The 27,973-nt window shown below is 38.5% G+C and overlaps 1 protein-coding gene across 1 annotated transcript; it reads left to right on the plus strand.

Annotated features, from left to right (window-relative positions):
* On the plus strand, positions 1 to 23,099 carry LOC143271622 (killer cell immunoglobulin-like receptor 3DL1). The gene is made up of 5 exons (XM_076563529.1): positions 1 to 145; positions 5,943 to 6,227; positions 7,375 to 7,680; positions 9,378 to 9,671; positions 22,804 to 23,099. The coding sequence occupies exons 1-5, from the start codon at positions 1 to 3 to the stop codon at positions 23,097 to 23,099; spliced, it is 1,326 nt and encodes a 441-aa protein (XP_076419644.1).
* Positions 23,100 to 27,973: the final 4,874 nt, after the last annotated feature.

Raw genomic sequence — 27,973 nt, forward strand, 5'->3', positions numbered from 1 at the left:
ATGTTTCTGTTGTTACGCTTTCCGAGCTGTGGTCAGGCAGACGCCTCAAGCCTCTTACGACACCCAATATGTTTTATTCTGGTTCTGCCTCTTGTCAGCCAAAGCAGCACCATGCTGTCTGTGCTCCTAAACCTGATCTGTACTGGTGAGTCCTGCTGGGAATAGATGGTGAGCAATAACTGGGTGGAAATATCATCCTGGGAGGCTGAATCTGCTACAGCAGAAACACTGGCCTCCATGGTTTATATTAGAACATGAGTTCATCTTAACTAAGTAAGCTCTGATTCTAATGTACAGAGGACAACAGAGATAGGGATGTCAGATGGCCAGGCTACTGAAATAGAAAGATGAGTTCAACATGAGTTTTTCTTTCCAGGCCTCTTCCTAGTCCTCAGGACATTGGCACAAGCAGGTGAGTCCATCTTTAAATATTGAGATACTACCTATTGCAATAGATAGGTTTCATTCTAACAAGAGAGCAGGCATCACGGGGTGTTGGCTGCTGGCTTCTGTGAGTGACTTGTTGGTGAGACTTCTGAATTGTGAAATTAGGACTCTGTGGCTGTTTGAAACCTGGAGCTTATGCAGGGACACTTGGCTCAGTCTGGGAGGAAGGGACTGGACCTCCCTGGACTGAGTCTACCAGGTTGATCACAGTCCTCGGGGGAGGACTTGTCCTGGAGGAGGTCTGAATGGAGGTAAGGGGAGGGGGTGGGAGGGGGGAGAATATGGTAATCCATGGCTGATACATAGAACTGAATGGTATTGTAAAATTATATATATATATATATATATATATATATATATATATATATATATATATATATATATATATATAAATTAGGACTCTGAACCCTGTCCATCAGCTCTCTCCTAGATTGTCCCAGACAAAGCTCTCAGCTGAGTCAGGCATCAACGTATTTTGGATAGACTTTTAATATCTGGTTGTTCAACACAGGGTTTCTCTGTGTTGCCCTGACTATCTTAGAATTTACTTGGTCAACCAGGCTACCCGTGAACTCAGATATTCACCTGCCTCTGCCTATCATGTGCTGCAATTAAAAGTGTGAGTCATAACACCTGGAAACTCATGACCAGACTTTCTTTCAGCTTCAGGAATTCCACAGACTTTTCTGATCTTATTGTTAGGAAGTCTGTCTGCTACAGTTTTTCTGAGAAATTTTTTATATACTTCATCTCTGAAGGAGAGTGTTGCTGTCAATGATAGGCACAGTTTTTCTTTTTTCACTCAGCTGGTCATCCTGGTCTCCTGTGTCCTGTAAGTGTTTCCTCAGAAGTCTGACATTAGCTGTACTGGAAGTCACCCATGTTCTTTTCCTCTTTTGAAAATCTGATGTCAGGATCTCTCATGACAATTACATGCTCAGTGATCTTGATGATTTGATTTGAATTTGTTTCATGTAATTTGATCATCTTTAACCTGACCATTTTCAGGTTTCTTCATGTCTCAAGACTGTTGTACAGTAACTTTTCTAAATAAGTTTTTCTCTCCTCTTTTCTAAGCTTTGTTTTCTGTCTTTTTGTAAATATTATACAATTTCTTTGTGAATTTCATATACTATTTTAATAATATTCATTCTGCTCGCAAAATTCATTCTAAATGCAACTTCCATTGTCCCAAGTAAACCTCAATGTTCCTTTAACTTTCTTGAATTTTTATGATTTGTAATTGGGTATTTGGATGGTTTCAATTTATTTTCATTGTATTTTCATTCAGGTTTTGTATGTACATGACATATCATGTAATGCATGATCTAAGCTCACCCATTCTCCTATATTATAACCAAGTAAACTGGTGGAATGTGTGTGTGTGTGTGTGTGTGTGTGTGTGTGTGTGTGTGTGTGTGTGTACATGCACCATGACACTAGTGTGGAGATAGAGGAAAACCTGCTGGAATCAATTTTCTCTTTTCACCATGTGCATCCTGGCAATGGTTTTCAGAGAGTCAAGCTTGGCAGAAAGAGCCTTTACCCACTTAGACATCAAGCTGGCCCATATATTCTTCCAATTCAGTAGCTGATTTTTGTCTGTGGGGGTGGTTTACAAAAAGTTTATGTTATTGTTGATTCATTTCAAAATTCAAAATATTTTCTACCCAGAGTTTCTTTTTTTCATAGTTAGATTGCATCTTTTTTCTTTTATAAAAGATGTTTTTCTTTGTAAATTACATATATGGAGAATTTCATACATAACTATTATATGTACATCATTTCCACCCCTTGGAATGTATCCAAAGAACGTGACGTTCTATGGCATAAATGTTTGTTCAATCATGTTCTTTGCTGCTCTATTTTCAATAGCCAGGACATGGAAACAACCTGAATGTCCTTCAGCTGATGAATGGATAATGAAATTTTAACCCATGTACACTGTGGAATACTGTTCAAAGATAAATAACAATGAAATTAACATTGACACAGATAGAACCAGGAAATCTCATACTGACCAAGGTAACCCAGACCTAGAAACACGAATAGCATATTTTCTATTTTGTCACTGGATGATAGCTCTAAAGCTGAATCCGTGTGTTTATTCTCCGAACAATTGACAAGGATTGCTTTTTATTTTTCTCTCATACATTTTATCCCTACCACAGTTTCTCCTATATTCATTTCATATTCAGAAAAGAGCAAGGCTCCCTGGGATATTAACAGAGCAAAGCACAAAAAGTAACACTAAGCCTAGGCCCATAAGCTTGTATCAACATTGAACAAGGAAACTGTATAAGAGGAACAGGATTCCAAGTGTAAGTATAAGAATCAGAGACAGCACCAACTCCCAATTCTAGGAGTCCAAGAAGAACACCAAGCTGTACATCCATAACACTTATGCAGAGTAACTATCGTAGACCCATACAGGTTCCCTGATGAACTCTTCAGTCTCTGTAACTGAAGGCCATGACCCATTCTACTTGAATCCTTGGGTCATGTTCTGGTGATGCCTTTGACCTCTTTGTCTCCTAAAATTCTTCCTTGCCCCTCTTATTTGAGCTTCCTGGAGCACTGCCTAATGTTTGGCTGTGGATCTCTGCATCTGCTCCCATCTGCTGATAAATCTGTTGATGTTGAGGTCTTTGATCCACTTAGACTTTAGTTTTGAAGGGTAATAGCCTGCTTCTTATATCCCTTTGCTTAGAAATTATTGGACCAGTGCTTTATTCTGAGATATTGAGGTGATGTTTACCTTTGATACTAGTGGTGTTTCTTGTGTGCAACAGAAGGATGGGTCCTGTTTTCACACTATTCTGCTACTCTCGATCTTTTCATGAAGGAATTGTGTCCATTGATACCAAAAATAGTAATGACTGATGATTGCTAATTCCTGTTATTTTGGTGGTGGTAGCGGTAGTCTCTCTCTCTCTCTCTCTTTCTCTGTGTGTGTGTGTGTCTCACTCTCTGTGTGTGGGGGGGAGTTGGCAAATACATTAACATACATGTTCTTCCATCATTTGCCTTTACTAGTGTGAAATTATTTATTTCCTGTTTTTTACATGGGTGTAGTTGAAGTTATTGAGATGGAAATGTCTTTCTAGTATTTCTGGATCTTGAGGTAGATATTGGTCGAATTTGGCTTATATCATGGAATATGTTGCTTTTCCCAGATATGGTGATTGAAAGTTGTGCTGGATAGTAGGTCAAGAACGGTGGTGGGATATTGAGTCTTGGGAAACTGAACCTACTGATTTAGAGAGCTACATGTGGTGGAGGGCAGCCTATCTGTTCTTCATGCTGGTGTGGCCTTCACCTGTTCTTCTGACTGCTCTGGCCTGTCCATGAGCAACAGATATCTGCCCAGGTTTTGTTGGTGATTTCTTAGACTTGTAACTTAATTAAAAAACACTCTGGGAATTATTCATCATGGGGTTTATAGGTTTCTCTTTTTTGTGTTTACTTCTTGAGCCTCACCGTTGTTCTCTGTAATGTTTTATGTCTCTGATTTTAATTCTTAAGCTCTAATACGTGGATGACTGTGCACTATTAATAATAAACTCCTCTGCCATATAAAGGAGTTCACTCTTGGTAAGTAGACCTTTACTGTTTAGTATAACTGGTGATAGTAGTCAGGTCAACTTGTTGTAACCCTGGATAGGCTGACTTTGGTGTCAGCTTCTGTATTTCAGCTGAGATCCTTCCTGTATTTTGAGATCAGACGCTGTTCCTAGATGTACTTCCTGCTGCTTTAAGGGGCCTCAAAACACTCTGCAATGAAGAATAGTCCCTGGCTAGGGTCTACGATGACTGCTGGGTAGCCAATGTTGCAAGATGTCTACCAGACCTGACAGGTAGTATACCTTGGAGTCTACATAGTTGAGAATACTGAGACTAGCTGTTGTCTCATTCCTCAGGAATATCCACAAGGTGGATACAGATAAATGAACAAGATTCATGGGCTGACCATTATGAGTCCAAATCCATTCTAAATACAAATAAACAAGTTTCTGAACTATACTAGACTCCCAATATTTCACATAAGGAGTCTTGAAATGAAGAAGGAAATATCTATCAGCCTCTAGCTTATCACCTGAGTGTAGAAACATGAGCCTGTATAAACTCTGCGAATAAAATTTTTTACAAAAGTACATAACGGGCAAAGTGGTTCAAAAGACTCATTCCTCATGATTGTGCTAGATCTTCTCAATCATGTGGTCCTGGCTGCTATCTCTCCATCATCCATGAGTTTTGGAATATTCATGATATAATTCTCATCTCAATATTGTTAGATTTCCAGAGTTGGTGAATCTAGAACTGTCATTTTCTGCTCCCTTTGTGGCATCAATTGTGATCTATCATCTCAATCACACTAACCTTTGCTTCTACACTTCTGGTGTAATTTTTTTTAATTAAAATGTTTTCATGATGAAATTTACTTCATGATTCCAAATTCAAAATCCTCAGTTACAATATCTTAACATGAAAGATATATCATATATATGGTATGTTAGATAACATGTGCAGTCTTTTGTCTTAGGGTTTCTATTGATGTGAAGAGACAACATGACCATGGAAATTCTTATAAAGAGAAACATCTGATTGGGCTTAACCTACAGTTTAGAGTTTTAGTCCATTAAAATAATGGTAGAAAACCTAGCAGTGTGTAGGCAGTCATGATGATGATGCTTGAGAAGGAGCAGAAATTTCTGCATTTTGATCCACTAGCAGCAGACTGAGACTGTGTTTCACACTGTTAATAGCTTGAGCATAAGAGTCCACAAAACGTGCCTCCAAAATGACACACTTCCTCCACCAAGGCCACACCTACTCCAATGAGGCCATACCTCCTACTGGTGATATTACCTATGTGCCATGCAATTAAACAGAAGAGTCTATAGGGAACATAACTATTCTAAAAACCACAGTCTCTCACACTCATCACTTCAAAATGGCCCTCTGTGTACAACACATACAAATCTACTCACCTCATGAGAGAAATCCATGGCAGAGCAAACAGTGATTGCACCAAAGCATAACTCTGTGAATCTATGGGTTTACTGTGTTACTAATAGCAATGTGGATCAGGGGTTACTAACAGAAACAAGGATGATTCAAACCTCACTTAAAATACACCCTAATATGAGTGATTATCATGAAGCCAAAAGCCTGGAGCTCAGTGCACAACTTGCAGGCAGCCCAACAGGTCTTAGACATTAGCACTCAGAGCTCAGCTGGTCCAGGGTCTCACTCTTTCTATAGAATTAGGAATGGCCACTGATGACTCTTGAATGTTTCACCTTTCCATGACATAGAAAGTTTGTTTACTTTCTGAATCTCCTGAACATCTCAGCCTCTTACATTGAAGAAGGGATGTATCAAATCAGAGAAAAGTGTTATTCAAAGTACATCAAAGAAGAGAAAAATTGGAGATTTAGCTCTCAGGGATGAAGGAGCATCATTAAATATTTTCTCTGTGCACCCCTCTGCAGGATATCATGACAAGCCTTCACTCTCTGCCTGGCCAAGCCATATTGTTCCTTTGGGACAGCATGTGGAACTTCAATGTGACTCTCCTAGTGACTATTACACATTCAAGTTGTACAAAGAACTTGGTAATCCTATCCCTCTAATCCAGGAAAGACCATCCCAGAAGAAATTTCTCTTTGGACCTGTGACAACAGAACATGCAGGGACATACAGATGCTATGGTTTGAATTATCATTACGCTATTAAAATTTCAGCCAACAGTGACCCTGTGAAGATCATAATTTCAGGTTCGAGATGATGTTTTGAATGCCTTTCATTTCCCCAAAACTCCCAACCTTGGAATTTTCAGAAACAGTGTTACTAAGAGCTTTGGACATATAAAGGAGTATTCAACACAGAAAAATAGATAATGTTCTGGGTATAATACAATATACAAGGTTATACATTTTTTAGTCCCTAAGGCTTCCTGTGTGTTAAATAAGTCAAGGAAAATTGGGCTGGAAGATGGAACTCAGATTTTTAACAGTTGATATCAGGATGCAAGAATATCCTGAATTATTTCAGGTCTGTAGAACTACAAGGGTTGGTGTAACAAAATAAGGAAAAATTCAGTTGTGGGCCAAAGAAATCATCATGAAGGAGACACCCTGTCGCTAACTCTAAACATGGATGAAGGGTCCAGGTGCCAAGGAATGCATGAGGCTCTAGCAGCTGGAAGGTAAAAACAAACACTTTCCTAGGGATTTCAGTAGATACAGTTTCTGAAGAAACCTGATTTATGCCATTTGAGCTTTTCAGAATTCTGATCTCCACAATAATTGTATTCTGTTTAAGAATCAAATTTGTTGTAATTTGTTATGTTAGCAACTGGAAAATAACATAGGAACTCATGCCAAGGGCAAATTAAGATGGAGGAAAGGGATGCTCTGAGAGCAGTAAGTCAGGATGCTAATTCATCAACATATTAGAGTAAACAATGTTCATGATCCTGGATCAGGATGCCTTATATGGGTTTGAACCACAGTGAGAGCTAGAAGTCATTCCCTCATAACTATGTTCAATACTAATTCCTTTATCCTGCCAAGGTTTATACTTAATCCAAGGTTGCATAAAGAAGACACATAAAGCAGCCTGGTGTGAAGCTTGCGATGTTTCCTGCACTTTCCAGACTTAGAAAAAAACAATAGGGCCTATGGAAGTAGTACTCAAAAGACACAGTCTCATAACAAGCCAGTGGGAAGATATTGTACTAATCCTAGACTCAAATAAGTGGGAAATGGACACAAAGATGGAGGAGTCTGTGTCCAGAGTAGAAGTAGACAAAAACAAGTAAACTGGAGTACTAACAGGGAGAACAGACCAATTGAGAGGGAACCATGTGTCTTCAAGGACATAGAGATTTTGATCAGGTTCGTACAATTTTTTTATTCTTAGGAGTCTACAGGAAGCCTTTCCTCTTGGCCTTACAACCTCCCCTGGTGAATTTAGGAGAGAAAGTGACACTGGAGTGTTATTCAGAGATTATGTTTGAAACCTTCATTTTGACTTCACATAAAAATGGAACAATCAAAGACTCTTTCGAGCTTTCTGCAGAACATCATCTAGGGGGTTCCCAAGCCAACTTCTCAATAGGTCCTGTGACACCTGATGATGCTGAGACATACACATGCTATGGATCCTTCAATCACTCCCCATATGAGTGGTCTGAATCCAGTGACCCCATTGACATAAAGATCACAGGTAAGAACATGTTACCTGCTCATCATTCTCTTTGTGATACAGAAAAATATTCTATACACTAAAAACTGTGCAACGTCACCAGAAAAAGGAGTGTAAATAATTTATATAAAGGCAACCTTGTTAAGTATCTTACTGGCATAGACAATGAAAAGAAATTCACAAGAACAGACCCTTGGTTATAACAAAAAACACAGATACAGGAAGTGCAAAGGAATCATAAGTAGATATAAACAGAAAATGACAATTAGGCAAGAATAATATGAACCAGAGAGAATGAAGTCTCTCTACTGACATTCAGAAAATTATTGACTTCTACCTCTATAAGAAGTCTGTCAAGACAGCCAGACAGATCATGTGTCTGACCTGAGTCCAAATACTTAATTGGGCTGGTACTTAATGAGCCTTTAAGCCTTCACACAGGTGGAACCCAGGAAGGACTGAAAATTACTAAACATGGAATGTGTGCTAAGAGAAAATCTACAAAAAGACAGAAGCCTGCATGGAAACTTTGATAGTATAGATGGAAAGATTAGAGCAGATATTAAATATTTCAAGAAAGAGCTTGTCAGACACATGATATGTCTGGCTCTCTTGGTAGAAGACTTATAAAGGCAGAAGCAAAAAACAAATTCTGAACTAAGTGCTTAGGAAGCAGATGACAGATCACACTTGAGCAGTACACACACTAAGAGGAACAAGAGAGGAAAGATCACCGTGGACAATGTTCATAAGAAATATAGAATTTTATGAAGTATTATATACTTTGAAAAGAGAGATTAATTATCACAGATATGTAAACAGATACAAGAATGAAAAACAGAATGACATTAGATTCTAGATTTTTATTATACATAGGATGGCAACGTTATAGGTCATGAATTTAGCAAGTGACCAAGGAAGAAAAATTTAATAGAGAGGGGTGGGAGAGAAATGAAAGACATGTGACATGGAGGAGGAAATGAGGGGAATAAAGAGATCAGCAATGCTGTACAAGGGAGGGAAGAGGGAAGAAAATGAACAAAAGGAACTGTATAAGGATAATATAATGAAGACTGTTACTTGGTCTGCTAATTAAAACAAAATCATAAGTAACTCTAATTGAACCCCTTTACTTGTAAAGCAATTGGAAAAAAAGGAAAGTATAGAGAAGACCAATTAGAAAAATGATTGTGATTAGTGGAATTTGAGGGGCAAGAAAGAATAATAACATTAATATTGTTAATAGTATACATCTATAAATATATGTAACAACAATTTTTAAGAACATTAAATGATATAAGTACATTAAATGATATAAGTCAATTTCAAAAATTAAGAAATAATTTCAAAACAAGCATAAAAATATATTATGCATGAATATGAATACTTCATTATGAAGGTTAATGTTAGATAAAATTAATTATGCTCATAAAAACAAACTTTAAAAGACAGATGGAATGAACCAATGCCAATACAGGCATAAAATGTCAATGAGCAAAAATTGGCATAAAATATTTGAGTACCAGTGAGGTCATAGACTAAAGATGGTAACGTAAAAATAGAGAGAATGAGAGAAAGAGAGGAGAGGAGAAATGGAGACATAGAGAGGAGGATATGGTAAGAGGCAAACAGAGATCAATGAAATAGAAGCAGGCAGAGGGAGCACTGAGGAGTGAATGAACACTGGTAACTAACTATCTCTGCCTCTTTTCTCTCAGGTTTATACAAGAAACCTTCTCTGTCAGCCCTGATGGGTCCTGTGGTGATGTCAGGAGAAAACATGACCTTGACCTGTTTCTCTGACCTTCAGTTTGACATGTTCCATCTGTCCAGGGAAGGGGTACCCAAGCGACATGGGCTGCCTTCAGTGCAGAACCACAGTGGGACATTCCAGGCCAGCTTCCATCTTGGTCCTGTGGTCCAGGCAGGGAAATATAGATGCTATGGCTCTTTCAGGAACTCTTCCCATCTGTGGTCAACTCCAAGTGACCCCTTGTACCTTCCTGTCACAGGTAAGAGAAATTCATATATACTTTACATCTTGTGACTAATGAAATACTGAAGCCATGTCTCAGAATCCTCCAATCGATGATAGAGAGAAAGTAGCATTGGGAGCTCCAAAGGACTGCTGTGAGTACTAATGTCACGTGTATGGAATTAAACATATATATGTGTGTGTATGTTACATTTATATATGTGTGTATGCATATGTGATGTGTATATATGTACATGTATGTATATATGTATGTGTATATATGAGATGTGTACATATGTAAGTGAATATGCATAGCTTTAGCCATATATGTAACAATAATTTTCAATGAAAAAGAGGATATCAATTTAAGAGTGTTGTGAGGTTATGAAAATCTTGGAGGAAGGGTTGCTGGGAGGGACTGGAGAGAGGAAAGGGTGGGGAAAGAGAAAGATTTATATTTCAACTGAAAATCTTTTGTTAAAAAACATTTAATTTGGGACTTGGTAGCAGACTACAAAATAACAGACAGACAGCTGACTGAACACGTCTTATATGACTTATATACATCCATACTGGGATATCTATGAATAGAGGTAGATATTGTAATGTGTCAGGACAGACACATTAGGGATGAGGTTCATATCAGTTTGGGCAGAGCAGAGATAGAACAGCCCTCTTGAACTCTTGCTCACATAGATCTTCCCACAGCATTCCTATGAATCATCAAAACTTGAAATCCAAAGAGAGAGCCAACACCCAGAAGCAATCCACTAAATGTCATCCTATAACTCTGCAGGCTCAGCACTAAGAGGTGGAGTGGGTGGTGGTCACTGTCCAAATTTACAAAACTTTCCTTAAGGGGAAGGCAGACAGCCTCTGATGAACTTTCTCCCTCTCCTGTCCCCTTCTCTAGTTAACTCAACAAGAAATTGCACTTCATGCACAGAAGCAGAATCCACAAAGGGTGAGTAATTGATTCCTCTTCTATTGTGGAAGCTTAGAGACCCAAAGCTCTTTAGTTTATTTGTATTTCAACTCCCATCTTGACTCTCGGTTCTTATCATCATCTCCCCTCTCTGATTCTTGATCTCATCAACATTAGATGTTATTTAGAGCAGCATGGGGAATATAAGGACTACTCATCTCTAATTTCTGTACCTGAGACCGTGGTGAGTGAAAAGAAGAGTAAATTTTCTCCCTTCCCAGGATCAATGAAGTGCTCATTCTAGCTCTGTTCCTCCTGGAGTGGAGGTGATGGGGACTGAAGAAGGAAACAAGTGAGCAGAAGGGAGGATTTTATATAAAAATACTACTTCTGACAGAATAGCCTTGACTTTGCTTTTTCCCTACAAGAGAATTCAATGTCTAGTTCAAGGTGTTGTAGAAGTAGAAGTTGCAAAGCAGCTTAGCTGAGCACTGGTGTCAATCTCAGATGGAGAAACTGAACACATGATTTACACATAGGGTCCTGCAGGTTTCTACCAATGGCACAATGCAAATATATCATTGGATCTGTGCATTCTGCTGAGCCATAGTCAATAGAAGAGTAACAACACTCCTAACACTGACTCTCCTCTGAATAGTTATCAGTTGTCTATACTTTGGCTAGGGGTGGGACTTCATGTTCATCTACAGTCCCCATGCTAGGATTTTCTCTAACTTTAGCTTGCACTGGTCATGGGAATGCAGTCATAACCTCTTGTGGAGTTCATCTATGCATTGGCCTACTGTGTCCAGAGACACTTTCCTGTAGTTATTCATATATATATATATATATATATATATATATATATATATATATATATATGTATATATGTACATATGTGTATATTCATATGTGTGTGGTGTATTAAAACACAATACTCAATGAGATATATATATATATAAACATTACAATATATCAATATATAAACCCTATGACACATACAAAAATAATAATCAAAGAAAAAGAGAATAACAACTTAAGAGTGGTAGGTGATATGGAAACTTGGAGTAAGGATACCTGGGAAGTGCTGGGAAGATGCAAGGGAGAGTGAAGGAATATAATTTTATACAAATTAAAAACTTTTTTAATAAAAACAGAAGAAGTTTGAGTAAGTATATCAGATTACAAAATAATAGACCAGGAGCATCCCAAACAGTCCTGACCCTGCTTGGGCAGACACACCAGGACATTGTATGTACACACAGATATAGAAAGTGGTCAGGAAAGACTCATAATGGATGAGGTTGGGATGAGTTGGGTAGAGCAGAGATGGAGCAGCCCTCCTGATATCTCAATCACATAGATCTCTCCACAGTATTCCTATTGTCTCATCACAACTTGAAATCCAAGGACAGAGTGCCAACCTCTAAACAAACCATATGAAGACCTCCTATAACACTGACACTCAGAACTAAGGGCGAAGTGGGTGCTGGTCACTGACCAACCTGAAAGGACTTTACATAGGAGGAAGACAGACAGCATCATTGACCGCCTCTCTCTCTCTCTCTCTCTCTCTCTCTCTCTCTCTCTCTCTCTCTCTCTCTATCTATCTATCTATCTATCTATCTATCTATCTATCTTTCTATCTATCTAACTCCTGTTCCCATTACATAGTAAACTCATCCAGAAATTGTTCTTCCTGCAGAGAACGAGACTCCAAAACTAGTGAGTAAATTATTCTTTTTTATGTAAAACTGGAGGTAAACAAATCTCTTGGGGCCATGTGCTGTGTCATCTGCCTCGCAGCCCTGTAAAATGTGCCCAGTCACTTCTCTTCTCTGACTCTCAAACTCAGCAAAATCAGAAATTATTCACTGGCACCATAAGATCCATGGGGACACTCAATCCCTGATGTCTTCACCTGAGTCCCCTGTAAGTGAACAGAAGGGGAAATTTGTCTCTCTTCTAAATAAAAGTGAAGTGATAATTCCTCTCTATAGTTCAGAAGAGGGATGATCTGCTCTGAAAAAGGTAGGAAGCAAGCAAAACATTACTACCTCCCAGAGAGGAGGTGATGGGGACTGAAGAAGGAAACAAGTGAGCAGAAGGGAGGATTTTATATAAAAATACTACTTCTGACACAATAGCCTTAACTTCACTTTTTCCCTTTGAGAGAAGTTAATGTTGTTTCAGAGGTGTTGTAAATATATTAATTCCACAGGAGATTCAATGTACACTGATATGAATCTCAGTTAAAACACTGAACACATGACCTTTACATTGTGTCCTGCCATTTTTCTGTCAGTGGCATAGGGGTGATGAGATGGAAAACGTATGCACAAGTCACATGAAATAGAATTACTTACAAGTAAGTTTTAAGAGATAAAAATTGAGGTTTCAAGTTATTGGAGTCTATTGGTCAAGGAACTTTGCGAATGACAATGCATTGCATCAATACTTTCCTTCTGCACAGTGCTTCATGGAAGATGAAAGACAGCCCATCTTGGATTTTATACACTGAAGCCATAAGAACATACAGATAAACTATATGGCATTTGTAGTGTGGGCAGAAACAGAGCACAGGATATTCTGGAATGTTCCTCCTTACCTCCATTCATACCATATAAAGCACATGTTATATTTATTCTTAAAATTTCATGTGAGAAAATGCAGAACACATAGTCATAGCACATATGCTAACTAAATCCCTATTTCTTATTACTTGATTTGCATTAGTTTTTTGAGAATTTCAACCAATAGGCTTTAATCATATACACACCCCCTTACTCAAATCCTCTTGGACCTACCCAACCCAGCTGTTATCTCTGTTGTCCATGAAGTTCAATTTGTGATGTCCATATATTCATGAATGTGTGACCTCTCACTGGAGCATGGTCCACTTACTTGTCACAACTCTCTTGAAACTGACTCTCCTAACAGCTATCATTTGCTTATAGCCCCTTGTCTAAGGGTGGGACTTCATGTCCACAGCCTCAGTGCATGCTAGGGTTTTGTCTACCTTGCACATGTACTGTCACATCTGCATTTGAATTCATATGTGCAACTTCCTTCTTGTGTCCAGTGGATACTATTTCTTTTTCATTATCATAAACCTCATTCAGTCATTTTTGGTCCAACATTTTCACAATTAAGACTGATCATTTGTAGTCTTAGATATCATGTAAAAGTCATATTTAGAGCCAAGCATTCCACAGTCCTTTATGCTCTGCACTGTGGTGACATTTTGTTCCCCAAATATTGTGCACCCTAATAAACTCATCTGGGGTCAGAGAAAGGAACAGCCACTAGATACAGAGGCCAGAAAATGGTGGCACACATACCTTTAATCCTGGCATTCTGGAGGCAGGGATCTGACTGGATCTCTGTGAGTTCAAGGCCACACTGGAAACAGACAGGAGTGGTAACAGCTTTTAATCCCAGAAAGTGATGGCAGAAAGCAGAAAGGCATATAAGGCGTGAGAACCAGGAACTAGAGTTGGTTAAGCTTGTAGGCTTTGAGCAGCAGTTCAGCTGAGATTCATTTGGATGAGGACTCAAAAACTTCCAGTCTGAGGAAACAAGATCAGCTGAGGAATTGGCGAGGTGAGGAAGCTGTGGCTTGTTCTGCTTCTCTGATCTTCCAGCATTCACCCCAATACCTGACTCGAGGTATTTAATCTTATTAAATAATTAATAAGGTTATTTAAGATGCATGTTGCACTGCACTTTGACTATTGTGGGTACCTGTATTGATCGCCATATATTGAAAATATAAACTTCCCTGCTGAGGTTTGAGAGATGCATTAAAATAGGGATCCAAAGCGAAGTCATAGGAGCCAGTTTAATAATGTGTGCATTTAGCAGAATGAGAATAGTAGCGTCTTCATCAAGAATCTTGTCCTAAAGATTAATAATATATTAGTTATCCATCTATCAATAAATGTTAGGCAATCTATTACAGGGATCTTATGATTGTCATCTTATTTATTGCATTCATATGTTCCATCAGATAATCATGGGCTCCTGTATATTCTGATTAGACTGTCATTCTACATGATGGTTTTCTTGCTCATTTTCCTCATCCATTTTTGGTGCCATGCAAAAAGGAATGTACGTCAAGAAGAAGGCAGTGAGTGTCATCTGAGTAGCACGAGAAACTGAAACTGGAGGAATGCAGGTGTGTGATCTTCATTTACTTGACCTAGGACAGGGACACTGATGTGGATCTTTGCAGAAGGAACAGCTGAGCCCTTGTTCTTTCCCTCAGCTCTCAGAGCAGTGACTAATTCTCCACTGTATATTCACATTCAAAGCAGACTAATATCTAGAAGAAGGTTTTATGAAAGATAGAGAGCACTAAAGAGTGAACTAGGAGCATAGAGTAATAAAGCGATGGGGCTGGAACATAGAGATACAGAACATCTGATTCTGATGTGTGGGAGAAGAGAAACATTGGGTTTTACCGTATCTCTCCTTAATAAATTGGTATTTGAAATGAGCATGCAGAAGTGCTTTCTTAGGTGTTATTAATTACTCCTCTTCTCTACAAATGCAACATCAATGACCAATGGTCTGAAGTGAAAAGAATTTGGAAGAGATAGGTCCTCATGAACTCACACTTTCCCATGAAGGGTGTCATACATCCCCTCATACTGCACAAGAATATGTTCATATAAAAGCACTCAACATTTGCCTCTTTTTAGGACCCTGAAGGAAAATAAATGCAGAATGTGACACTCACAGAATTTGATCAGTGGATTGTCGCTGGAGGGCTTCTCTCCAGGTTGCACCAAGCCCCATGGTCCCACAATCCACGTATAAAATAATCACTCAGATGCTTATATTACTTATAAACTGTATGGCCGTGGCAGGCTTCTTGCTGTTTTTTTTTTACCTTAAATTAACCAATTTTTATAAATCTATACCTTGCCACGTGGCTGGTGGCTTACCGGCATCTTTACATGCTGCTTGTCCTGTCGGTGGCTGCCTTGTCTCTCCCCTTCTTCCTGTTTCCCCAATTCTCCTCTCTCCTTGTCCCGCCTATACTTCCTGTCTGGTCACTGGCCATCAGTGTTTTATTTATATATAGCTATATCCACAGCACTTCCCCTTTTCTTTTTTTAAAAAGGAAGGTTTTAACTTTAACATGGTAAAATTACATATAACAAAACAATTATCAAGCATGAATTACAGTTACAATATTAAAGAAGATGTCCTGTCTATCTTATATTTGTGAGTTTAAGGTTTTATATCTAACTTATCTTTTATCATAACTGAGGAAATTACAACTATCTAGTCTTTAACCACATCAAAGACCTGAGAAGGAATACAATGGTACCTGAGAAATGGTAGATGGATGCAAGCAACTTTCGGGAATCTTGCAAGAGTAGACCAAGACAGCTGGCAGCCTGGACAGTCACCTAATGTTTCTCAGCATTGTTGGTGCATTCAAATTGGCTACAGGCCTGGAGTATATGACAGACCATTTTCATAAGCAGGAATTTTGAAAGATCATCTTACCCTGTCTTGGCAGAGTACAGTGGTCGCTTTCCTTGTGTCCCGCTTGTCCAGAAAGGACAGCATTGTATTCGTACTGTCAGCTGTCAAGGCAAGGGCAGTTCTTTGCCCAGTAGGCCTTTTTGTGCCAAGAAGACAAACTTCCAAATGGAAATGCCTTAGAAGCCCAACTTTCTCTCCAGATCAAATTGGTGCAGCCTGGAGCAATTGTGTCTCATGTCAACAGAATTCTAAGTTATTTAAATGCCATATTCTCTAGGTCAATGAAGTATTTGAAGAATACCTATCTATCTGAAATATATATATATATATATATATATATATATATATATATATATATACCTAGAAGACTTAAATAACATGGCTACAAATATGATTATCATAGGTGACTAATTATTAATCTATTTTTTAATTATCCATTACAATTTTAAATGAATTACATAAACATAATACCTCAAACAAGAATAGAAATATATATATACAGTATAACAAAATTAGCTTCATGTTTGTATCAATAAACAAAAATTTATACCAATGTAAAACATTTTAAACATAAACTAAAATCTATACTGATGTAAAACATTTTAAACAAGTTGTTCTTTAAAAATAGGTTCATTAATCTACTCTTGTATCTTATCATCTCTATATCTTATATATCTATATCATATCCCCTTTTCTTTTTTAGAAAGATCGCATTTATAATCAACCTGTTTTAAATAAAAATATTGAAGATCCAATAGTGGATATTCAAACAGCAATTTATCAATACCAGTTCCTCACAGTCTAATTAAGCCTCCACACATATCAGGGTGTGCATGGGAGTTATGAAATGACAAGCTGAGACCATAGATTGTTGGTACCCTATGAGTACTCAAAGAAAGATATCAGGAATACTTCTGTGAAGACCACAGCCCTTTTGGAAGCAAAAATGAGTGGATGCAGTGAAGCAATTGCTGAAATCGTAGGATAGAAGTCTCTGACTTTGGGTCCATCTGTCATTGTTCTGAAATGGATTTGAATGTGGATTTTCTATATTTAAATGCTATGGTTCTCAATTTTCCTGTGGACAGAAATCAAACTATAAAGTGAAATTAGACTTGAAATGTTAAAGCCTGCTAAGGGTTCATTTTTGTAATTGCCTAATCTTGCACAACTTTAACAAAACTTCTTGGCATGTTTCTGTAAATTAAAGCTTGCTTTGTACCAGATGACCTTCTGTTTGCCTGAAGATAGAGTGTAATGTTAGTTACTCTGCCTTTAAAATCCCCTGATTGAGGTATCTTGGGGCTGCCTTTGAGAGCCCCAAATCTCAGGTATATATCTGGTGTCAGTATGTGAATAAAAGCCTTTGCTTTCTTAAAATTTATTAATGATCAGAGAGGTTAATCTCTGAATGACCCCACACCCATAACACCATGATCCTGTAAGTAATCATAATAGCCTTCTTAGTTCAATAAATTAGACCTGTCTGGATCATTTATTGGATCTGTCATTGGTGCCCTATCTGCTAGATTCAAGAGATGAATGCTCATGTTTTACCAGAAAGATTCACACACCCTTTGTACACACTAACAATCTTAAATATGTTTTTGGGTTCTGTGATAAAATCCCATGATCAAAAGCTAATTGAAGTAAAGGGTTTATTTGGCTAATATTTCTTAGTATCCCAGGTCACAATCCATTGAGGGAAGCCAAGGCAGGAACATGGATGAATGAACTGAAACAGATGCATTGAAGATTCTCGACATTCTTGACTGTTCTTAATGGCTTGGTCAGCCTGCATTACTCTGCAATTTGTGATGACCTGGCAAGAAGTGAATCTACTCACAGAAGTCTAGGCCTTCCCTCATCAACCTTGAAACAAGAAAATTCCCAACAGATTCCCTCAGGCAATTTGTGTGGATGCATATTATCAATTGATAGGCCCAAATGAATATATCTTGTTTCAAACTGACAAAAATAAATAAGTAAATAACTGGGACACTACCCCATATGTTCTCTTCTGCATTTTCTTTGTTTTGATATGTGATAAAATGTGTTTGTTAAATGAAAAAGAAAAGCTGAGCTATTCAACAGATTGTCTTCTGGTCCTGTATTATACTGATTTGAGGGTCAGTCAACTAATGTATCTCCTAGAAGCAGACATCTAAGCCTTAGTAAGTACTTAATTTTCAACATACCATTGCATAAAGAAGTGTTGATAAATGATCCCAACTTATGCATCACTGCTGTGACATTATCTTTTGTACACTCTGAAGATAAGTTACTCTCACTGGTTTAATAAAGAGCAAACTGTCTCATAGCTGGGCAGGAATAGGTTAGGCAGGAGAACCAGACTGAGAGAACACTGGGAAGAAGGACACAGTCACCATCTAGACAGAGAGAAAGCAGGAGAGGGAGTAGAAATAAGGGAAAACAAGCCACTTAAAAGAATGTAGATTTAAAAATATGGGTAAATTTAAGCGATAAGAACTAGTTAGAAACAAACTTAAGCTATCTGCTGAGGTTTCATAATTAGTAAGTCTCCATCTGGCTATTAGGCAGTTGGCTGGTGGGACAGAAACTTGTTCCTGCACATTGCAGAGCGTGAGCATGATGGATCCAAAACAGTACAACCCAGTCTTATCTAAGTGTTGAGCATATAACCAGTATGGGCAATGGATTCCCAAAATCTAGCTAAGTACCAGGGACAGGTCCTGATCTCACTGCTAGGATCCTTACAAAGAGCTGGAGCTACATAACTATCAAATATATGCAGTGGGCCTAGGTCTGTCCCATGGAAGTTCCCTAATTCGTGGACCAAAGTCCATGAGCTCACACCAGTTCAGGTCAGCTGTCTCTGTTGGTTCCCCAGTCATGAGCCCTCTGGCTCCAATAATTCCTCTGCCCTTTCTTCAGCAAGTTTCCTGGAGCTCAGTACAGTGCTTGGCTGTGGATCACAAATCTGCCTCCATCAGTTACTGAATGGATTATCTCTGATGACAGTTAACAGTAATGGCCAGGTCAGGCACTCTCTCCACTACTGCTAAGAGTCTGAGCAGTGGTTATCCTTGTGAATTCTTGAGGGTTTCCCTGGTGCTAGACTTCTCTGTAACCCCTAGAATTTGCCCCTAGAATTAAATCTCTTTCATTACACTACCCTTCTGTCCTGCCTCCTTCTCTCCTGTCTCTAGCACCCAGCCCACCAAACTCATTCCTTCAAATTCCCATCTCTCCAATCCTCCCTCCTTTCCACCCAGTTTACTTAGGAGATCTCTTTTATTTTGCCCACCCAGGGATATCCATGCATCCCTCTTTGGGCCCTCCTTGTTATCTAGCCTCTCCGGGGCTGTGGATTGTAGTTTCTGTATCCTATACTTAATCCAAATATTCACTTATCAGTGAATATATACCATGTTTACCTTTCTGGATCTGGGACACCTCACTCAGAATGATTTTTTTCCAGTTCCATCTATTTGCCTTCAAATTTCATGATCTCATTGTTTTTAAATGTACCACATTTTCTTTATCCATTTCCTTGGTTGAGGAGAAATCTAAGATGTTTCCAGTTTCTGGCTATTATGAACAATGCTACTATGAATGTAGTTGAGCAAGTGTCCTTGTGATATCATTGAGCATCCTTTGGGTATACACCCTATAATGTTATAACTGGGTGAGGAAGATTGATTCCCAGTTTTCTGAGAAACTTCTATATTGATTTCCAAAGTGGCTGTACAAATTTACATTCCCACCAACAATGGAGGAGTGTTCCCCTTACACTACATTCTCTCCAACATGAGCTATCATCAGTATTTTCTATCTTAGCAATTCTGACAGTTTTAAGATAATATCTCAGAGTCATTTTGATTTGCATTTACCTGATGACTAGGATGTTGAGCAATTCCTTAAATGTCTTTTGGCCATTTTAGATCCTTCTGTTTAGAACTCTCTGTTTAGATTTGTATCCCACATTTTGATGTCCAGTTGCTTGAGTTTTTTATATATTTTGCAGATCAACCCTCTGTCAGATTTTGGGTTGTTGAAGATCTTTTCCCATTCTGTAGGCTGCCATTTTATCTTATTGACCATGTCATTTTCCTTACAAGAGCTTTTCAGTTTCAGGAGGTACTATTTATTAATTATTGATCTCAGTGTCTGTGCTACTGGTGTTAAATTCAGGAAGTGGTCTTCTGTGCCAATGTGTTCAAGGCTACTTCTTACATTCTCTTCTATCAGGTTCAGTGTAACTAGATTTATGTGAGGTCTTTGATCCACTTGGACTTCAGTTTTTCCAGGGTGAAAGATGTGGTTCAATTTGCATTCTTCTACATGTTGACATCCAGTTATGCCAGCACCATTTGTTGAAGATGCTTTTTTTCATTGTCTAATTTTGGGATTTTTGTCAAAAATCATATGTTCATAGTTGTGTGGAAATAGTTCAGGGTGTTCAATTTGATTCACTTGATCCATATGTCTCTTTTAATGGTAATACAAAGATGCTTTCTTACTACAGTTCTTTAATATTGCTTGAAGTCAAGAATGTTGATGCCTCTGGGAGTTACTTTATTATACACAATTGTTTTAGCAATTTTGGGTTTGTTTTTCCCTATGTAATTGAGTATTGTTATTTCAAGGTCTGTGAAGAATTGTGATTGGGTTTGATGGGGATTGCACTGAATCTGTAGATTGCTTTTGGTAAGAGTGCTGTTTTTACTATGTTAACCCTACCTATCCATGAGCTGAGAGAGCTTTCCATTTTCTGATATCTTCTCCAGTTTCTTCAAAGTCTTAAAGTCATTTTCATGCAGGTCTTTCACTTGTGTGTTTAGAGTTACCCAAAGATATTTTATACTCTTTGTGGCTATTGTAAAGGGTTATGTTTCTTAGATTTCTTTCTCACCCCATTTCTCATTTGTATATAGGAGGGCTGTTGAATTTTTCAGTTCATCTTGTATCCCACCACATTACTGAAGGGGTTTATCAGCTGTGGGAGTCCTTGGTAGAATTTTTGGTTCACTTACGTATACTATCATATCATCTGCAAATAGTGAAAATTTGACTTCTTCCTCTCCAATTAGTATCCCCTTGTTCTCATTTTATTCTCTTATTGCTCTATCTAGAACTCTGAGTACTATATAGACTAGATACGGATGAAGTGGACAGACTTGTCTTTTTCCTGATTTTAGTGAACTGATTTGAGTTTCTCTCCATTTATTTTGAAGTTGGCTGTCAGCTTGCATGATACTAGTTTATATTGGTTTTATTATGATTAAGCATGTTCACTGTACCCCTGATTTCTACAAGACCTTTTTCATAAAAGGGTGTTCAATTTTGTCAAAGGCTTTTTCAACATCCAATAAGATGACAATGTGGTTTTTTTCTTTCAATTTGTTCATATGATGGATTACATTGACAGATTTTTTTGATGTTGATCCATTCCTACATCTATGAGATGAAGCCAACTCGGTCATGGTGCATTAATTTTTATGTGCTCTTGGATTTGTTTTCCAGTGTTTTATTGAATATTATTGCATCAATGTTCATCTGGGACATTATTCTGTAATTCTCTTTTTGTTGCATCTTTGTATGGTTTGGATTTCAGGGTAGCTGTAGCTTCATAAAAAACAAATTGGCAATATTCTTTTTCTATTGTGTGGAAAATATGAGCTGTATTGTTATATGCTCCTATTTGAACTGGCCCTGGGCTTTTATTTTAGTTGGGGTCCTTTTAATTACTGCTTCTATTTCCTTAGGGGTAATAGGTCTTTTTAAGTTGTTTATCTGCTTTTGATTTAACTTTGGTATGTGGGCCCTATCAAGAAAATTGTCCATGTCTTTTAGGTTTTTCAATTTGTAAAGTACAGGTTTTTCATGCTGGTATTGTGAGATGTATCATTTTGTGTGTGTATTCTGTCTGTCTGTCTGTCTGTCTGTCTGTCTGTCTGTCTGTTGGACTGTGGATTTGAAACAGGGATGGCCTAAATATACTCCAACTTGGCATATTATTGCGTCAACCTATCAAGAGTTAAGTTTTCCAGGACTTTGGGTATCCTGAAGATAAAATCAAAATAGATATAGCTGGATAATTTGATTCCATTCAGATGGCTTTGGAGGGTGAGCCCTGAATGGATGTGACCATACTAGAATTGCATCAGCTGCAAAGACCACTAGGACCACCACCCATCTGAGAGCTGACAAGATATATCCAGTAGGAAACTCACATCCTCCCCCACTTATTACTCAATTTCTTTCTGTCTCTGTCTCTCTGTCTGTCTCTGTCTCTCTCTGCCTGTTTGTCTCTCTGCTTCCTCTCTCCTTTTATTCTTCTGCATTTATTCATCCCAAGGGGAAACAAGCAAAATATTACTGTTCTGTGGCTTCCAAAATAATTGGCAGGGATTTTCTCTCCCCTTTGTAATCTCTACTTATACTAGTTCTTATGCAAATAAAATTGTAGAGCTATTGTTCTGAATATTTTGTTACATTTACTTTTAGTCTTAGCAAATATCCAATAATTATTAAAAATTATTTGCTTCGACCCAACTCAGCCTCAGCTGCCGGGCAGTAGGGAAAACTCCTGAGGGAAGCCTCCCTCACAAAAACCCCCCAATGGACCCTGCAATCTAAAAATTTCATGCCCAGCCCTGCCACACATCTTCCTGTGGGCCCAGTAACTTTCTGAGGCTCAGAAACAAAACCGCCAGGTTTCATTGGACCAAGAAGTGAGTGACTCCTTTCACACCCAGAGAGCAGACCCTGGGATACAGCAGGTCCCCAGGAACCCCCATCCAACTCTGCCCCAGTTGCCAGCAAGCAGGGAAAACTACTGCAGGAAGCGCCCCCCTGTCACCCCCCCCATCGGATCCTGCAATCTACAACTTACTCGCCCTGCCCCGCTACCCATCTGACTGTGGACCCAGTGACACTCTGAGGCTCAGAAACAAACTGCCAGCTCTCATTGGACCAGGAGCTCTCATTGGACCAACAGTAACTTCCAGAGACAGGGAATCCACCAGAACCAAGTGTGATTGTCTTGAAACATAGAATCTGCCAGCTCTCATTGGACCAAGAGAGGATTCCTGAGACACAGAAAATGTCAGCTCTGACTGGACCAAGAGTCCTGATAAGACCAAGAGCTGCTCCGCCAGTCACACAATAAAATTGCTTTTGTTAGTACAAGATCAGTTCCCTGAGATACAGAATCTGACAGCTCAAATTAGACAAAGAGCTAAGATTGGACCCAGAAGTGCCCGGTGAGACGCCGACACAAAATGCACAGAGTGGACCAATAGCAACTCCCTTAGACACAGGGAGGTCTTATACCTACTGGAGGAGGAAATGGGCAGATATCGATGCAAAAATACTTAAACAACATAAAGAGCAAAATGACATCACTAGAACCTAGCCCTCCTTCAACAGCAAGACCTGAACATTACAATATAGAAGAAGCAGAAGAAAATGACCTTAAAAATAGTTTCATGAAGATGATAGAGGCATTTCAAGAAAAAAAATAAAAATTCTCTTAAGAAATTAAGGAAAAGGCAAACAAAAATGGAAAATCAATAAAGGAATTGAGGAAAAGACAAATAAAAATTTTCTCCTGAAACTGAGAGAGTTCTGTGAGGCCAAGGACACAATAAATCAGACAAAAAGATAGCCTACAGAATGGGAAAAGATCTTCACCAACCCCACATCTAACAGAGGGATGATATCCAGAATATATAAAAAAAAACTCAAGAAATTGCCATCAAAATTCCCAACAGTCCAATTAAAAAATGGGCTATAGAGCTAAACAGAAAATTCTCAACAGAAGAATCTCAAATGGCTGAAAGACTTTTAAGGAATTGATCAACATCCTTTGTTTTTGGGAAATGCAAATCAAAATGACTCTGAGATACTACCTTACACCTGTCAGAATGGCTAAGATCAAAAACACCAAAGAAGCTTATGTTGGAGAGGATGTGGAACAAGGGGAACACTCCTCCACTGTTGGTGGAAATGCAAACTTGTACAGCCACTTTGGAAATCAGTATGGCGGTTTCTCAGAAAATTGGAAATCAATCTCCCTCAAGACCCAGCTATACCACTCTTGGGCATATAGCTAAGGAATGCTCAATCATATCACAAGGACACATGCTCAACTATGTTCATAACAGCACTATTTGTAATAGCCAGAACCTGGAAACAAACTAGATGCCCTTCAACTGCAGAATGGATAAAAAAATTGTGGCACATATACACAACAGGGTACTACTCAGCAGAGAAAAACAATGACATCATGAGGTTTGCAGGCAAATGGATGGATCTAGAAAAAAATCATCCTGAGTGAGGTAACCCAGACTCAGAAAGACAAACGTGGTATGTACTCACTCATAGGAGGATACTAGATGTCAAACAAAGGATGACTAGACTGCTACTCACAACTCCAGGGAGGCTACCTAGAAAACAGGACCCTAAGAAAGACACAGGGATAACCCAGTGACAGAAGTGGATGAGATCTACATGAGCAAAGTGGACGTTAGGGGAGTGGGGGTAATGAAGGGCAAGGGTCAAGGGAAAGAGAGTTTAGGGAAGCAGGAAATCCCACCTGGATCAAGAACAGAGAGGGAGAACAAGGAAAAAGAGATCATGATAAATGAAGACCCCATGGGAATAGGAAGAAGCAAAGTGCTAGTGAGGTCCCCAGAAATCCACAAAGATAGCTCCACAATAGACTACTGGCAATGGTCGAAAGAAAGCCCGAACTGACCGACTCTGGTGATAGGATGGCCAAACACCTTAACTGTTGTGCTAGAACTCTCATCCAATGACTGATGGAAGCGGATGCCCCAGGTGGAACTCTGAGAATCCAATTAGTGAGAAAGAGGAGGGATTGTATGAGCAAGAATTGTTGAGACCATGATTTAAAAAAGCACAGGGACAAATAGCCAAACTAATGGAAACACATGAACTATGAACCAAAAGCTAAGGAGCCCCCAACTGGATCAGGCCCTCTGGATAAGTGAGACAGTTGATTCCTTGAACAGTTTGGGAAGCCCCCAGGCAATGGACCTGTCCTTAGTGCATGAGCTGGTTGTTTGGAATGTGAGGTCAATGCAGGGACACTTTGCACAGGCTGGGGGAAGGGAGGAGGGGACTGGACCTGCCTCTATGGAATCTACCAGGCTGAGCTGAACCCCAAGGGAGTCCTTGCACTAGAGGAGATGGGAATTGGGGGTGGGATGGGGGATGGCAGGGCGGGGCTGGAGGAGGGAGGACAGGAAAATCCATGGCTGTTATGTAAAATTAAATTAAATTATAAAATAAATAAAAAAACAAAAAAGGCATTTAAGGTTATTTTTGTCAGAACATGTCAACTCTTTTTCAAGTGTTGTACTCATATAACTCATTTAACAATGTAATGCACATTTCTAAAACTGAAATTTACTATTAGCAATGAAGTAGGATATAAAGAAATGCAAGTTGGTAGTTATTCACTACAATCAAACTTGTAGTCATATAAGGTTTGTTTTCAAGGTCAAACACAGATATATTTTAGATAGACAGGTTGTCTTCAAACACTTTAGAGATTTACAGAATATGACATTTAAGATGTTTTAGTAACATAGGTTCTTTTTTTTGACAATGAGACATTCTGCTCCTGGAAGCACCAATCTACATCAGGGAAGATGATGTGCACTGAAGAAAATCTACATGAGTTTGCTTTCTTGTGGCAAAAGACAACCACTGTGCAAGAAAGTGCTCTTGCCTCAACTGCTGGCAGTTTGTGTCCAAATTGGACAAGCAGGACACAAAAGAAAGCAGCTGCCAAAATTTTGCCAAGGCTAAATAGAATAGTCCTTCAGAACACTCTGCTTCACAGAAAAGTCAGCCAGATAGTCTAGGCCTGTAGCCCAAAGATGGATGCCCCAACATTACAGATGAACTTTGGGTGACTGTCTAGGCAGCTCACCATTTCTTCCATTTCTCACAATTTTTGGAAGTCACTTGCCTGCACTCCCTGCATATTGAGGTAATATTGTTTCCTTCTCCGATCTCTGAGGGAGTTGAAGACTTTATAACTATAGTTATAGTTTTCCTTGTTACAGATTCAGAAAATAAACTCACGAAGACATGTAAAGTGTGTGGGATTGAGAAACATTAAAAGATAATTTTGATAATGCAAATTAGGATAGAAAATGAATTAGGTACAACTTTTGGACTCACCAAGATAGGATAGATTATGGAGTATTTCCTCTGAATTTCTCAAATATTTATGGACTAGACATTGTTGATGTAATTATTGCTTGTATATTATTTATAGTTATGTATATATTGTATGTAGTTTTTCTTATATTAGTTTGCCCTACATTTTTTAAATTTAAAAAAACGAAAAATGCAGTAATATTTTGTTTGTGCTCTAACAAATGAAGCTTGCCTGGAAATCAGAGGGCAATGCTAGCCATGAATTAACCATAGAGGCCAAGCAGTGGTGTCACATAACTTTAATCCCAGCACTTGGGAGAAGGAAAGAGGAAGTGATGTGGCTGGGCAGAGAGAGGAAGTGATAAGATGGGGTGGAGACAAGAGCTTGGCTCCCTTTCCAGGCTGTGAATTTGGTGAGATAGGAGGTGATGTGACTGACTCCTTTGTCTCTCTGATCTTTCAGCATTTACACTGATATCTGACTCTGAGTCTTTATTTTACTACCAATTAGGATTCAAGCTACAATGGAAAAGTGTTCTAACCTTCAGTGAGGACATAGCCCTTCACACTGGTTGTCAGCTGTGGGGATCCTTGCAAATGCTATTGGTACCAGAGAAATAAAAATTGAAAGGTAAGAAGGAAACACAGTTCAGCATGACTTAGTTGTCCTGACTGGTACAACTACTGGAGAATGACAACAAAGAATTTGTTTTAAACATACTGAAACAGTACACTTTGAGGGAAAAAAAGTATACGGATTTAATACAATCCCTAGTGCAAAAGGAAGTATAATGACATTGAAAGTCAAAACAATGGACATGTAATTTGTTCCAAAAGTTAGACTGTAGAGATAGGCTACCTGTATTAGTTTAAGGGCCTAGGGAAGGCTCTTATGTGTTCTCTAAAACACAAATAGCTTTAGCTGTCATTAGGCTATTAACCAAATCTGGTCCTGGTTTTTGGAGCCTGAGGGAATACCTGGCTGTGAAGATAATGTAAAAGATACAAAGAGTATTAAGCATCTGAAGTCCTCATTTTAGGAGCTTGATATACACTGGCCTTTCAGAGAAAACAGTGGTTATATAGACTTTTAGTTACTTCTAGACCTGCTTATAGGCGATTCATATGATCTGTCCCTTTAGACAACAGAGATCACCAGGCTATTGGTGACTTTTAATTCTAGCACTCAAGGAAAAAATCAGACTATACATCTGTTTTTTGAAAAGACAACCATGGATGGTTGACGTTCCTAGATTCCCTAGTGGTCATGGGACACAAATAATTTGTCTTCCTAAAATGTATCCATAATGAAAAATTAAATAGAAAGGTTTAGGAAAATGGAATCAACTGGAAATCATAGTTTATCATAATGAGCAAGTTTCAGAAAGATAAAAGACCACAAATTTCATTATGTTGAATAAAATTAAACATTGTTTCTATATTTTTAATTTTCATTAATTTTTATGTTAGCTGACAAAATATAGTTTCTTTATTATATATATATATATATATATATATATATATATATATATATATGTCATACTGTGTGTGTATTTGTGTCTGTGAGAGAGAGAGAGAGAGAGAGAGAGAGAGAGAGAGAGAGAGAAACAATGCCATCTCTTATGATGATCCATGAGACTTGTAGAGACAGATGTGACAGAGCAGAAAAGGAGAATAACAAGGGTGGAGAATAAAGGATGGTGGGTGAGAAGTTCATGTAACAGGAAAGCAGA

This window comes from Peromyscus maniculatus, chromosome 1 (genome assembly GCF_049852395.1).
Source record: "Peromyscus maniculatus bairdii isolate BWxNUB_F1_BW_parent chromosome 1, HU_Pman_BW_mat_3.1, whole genome shotgun sequence".
NCBI lineage: Eukaryota > Metazoa > Chordata > Mammalia > Rodentia > Cricetidae > Peromyscus > Peromyscus maniculatus.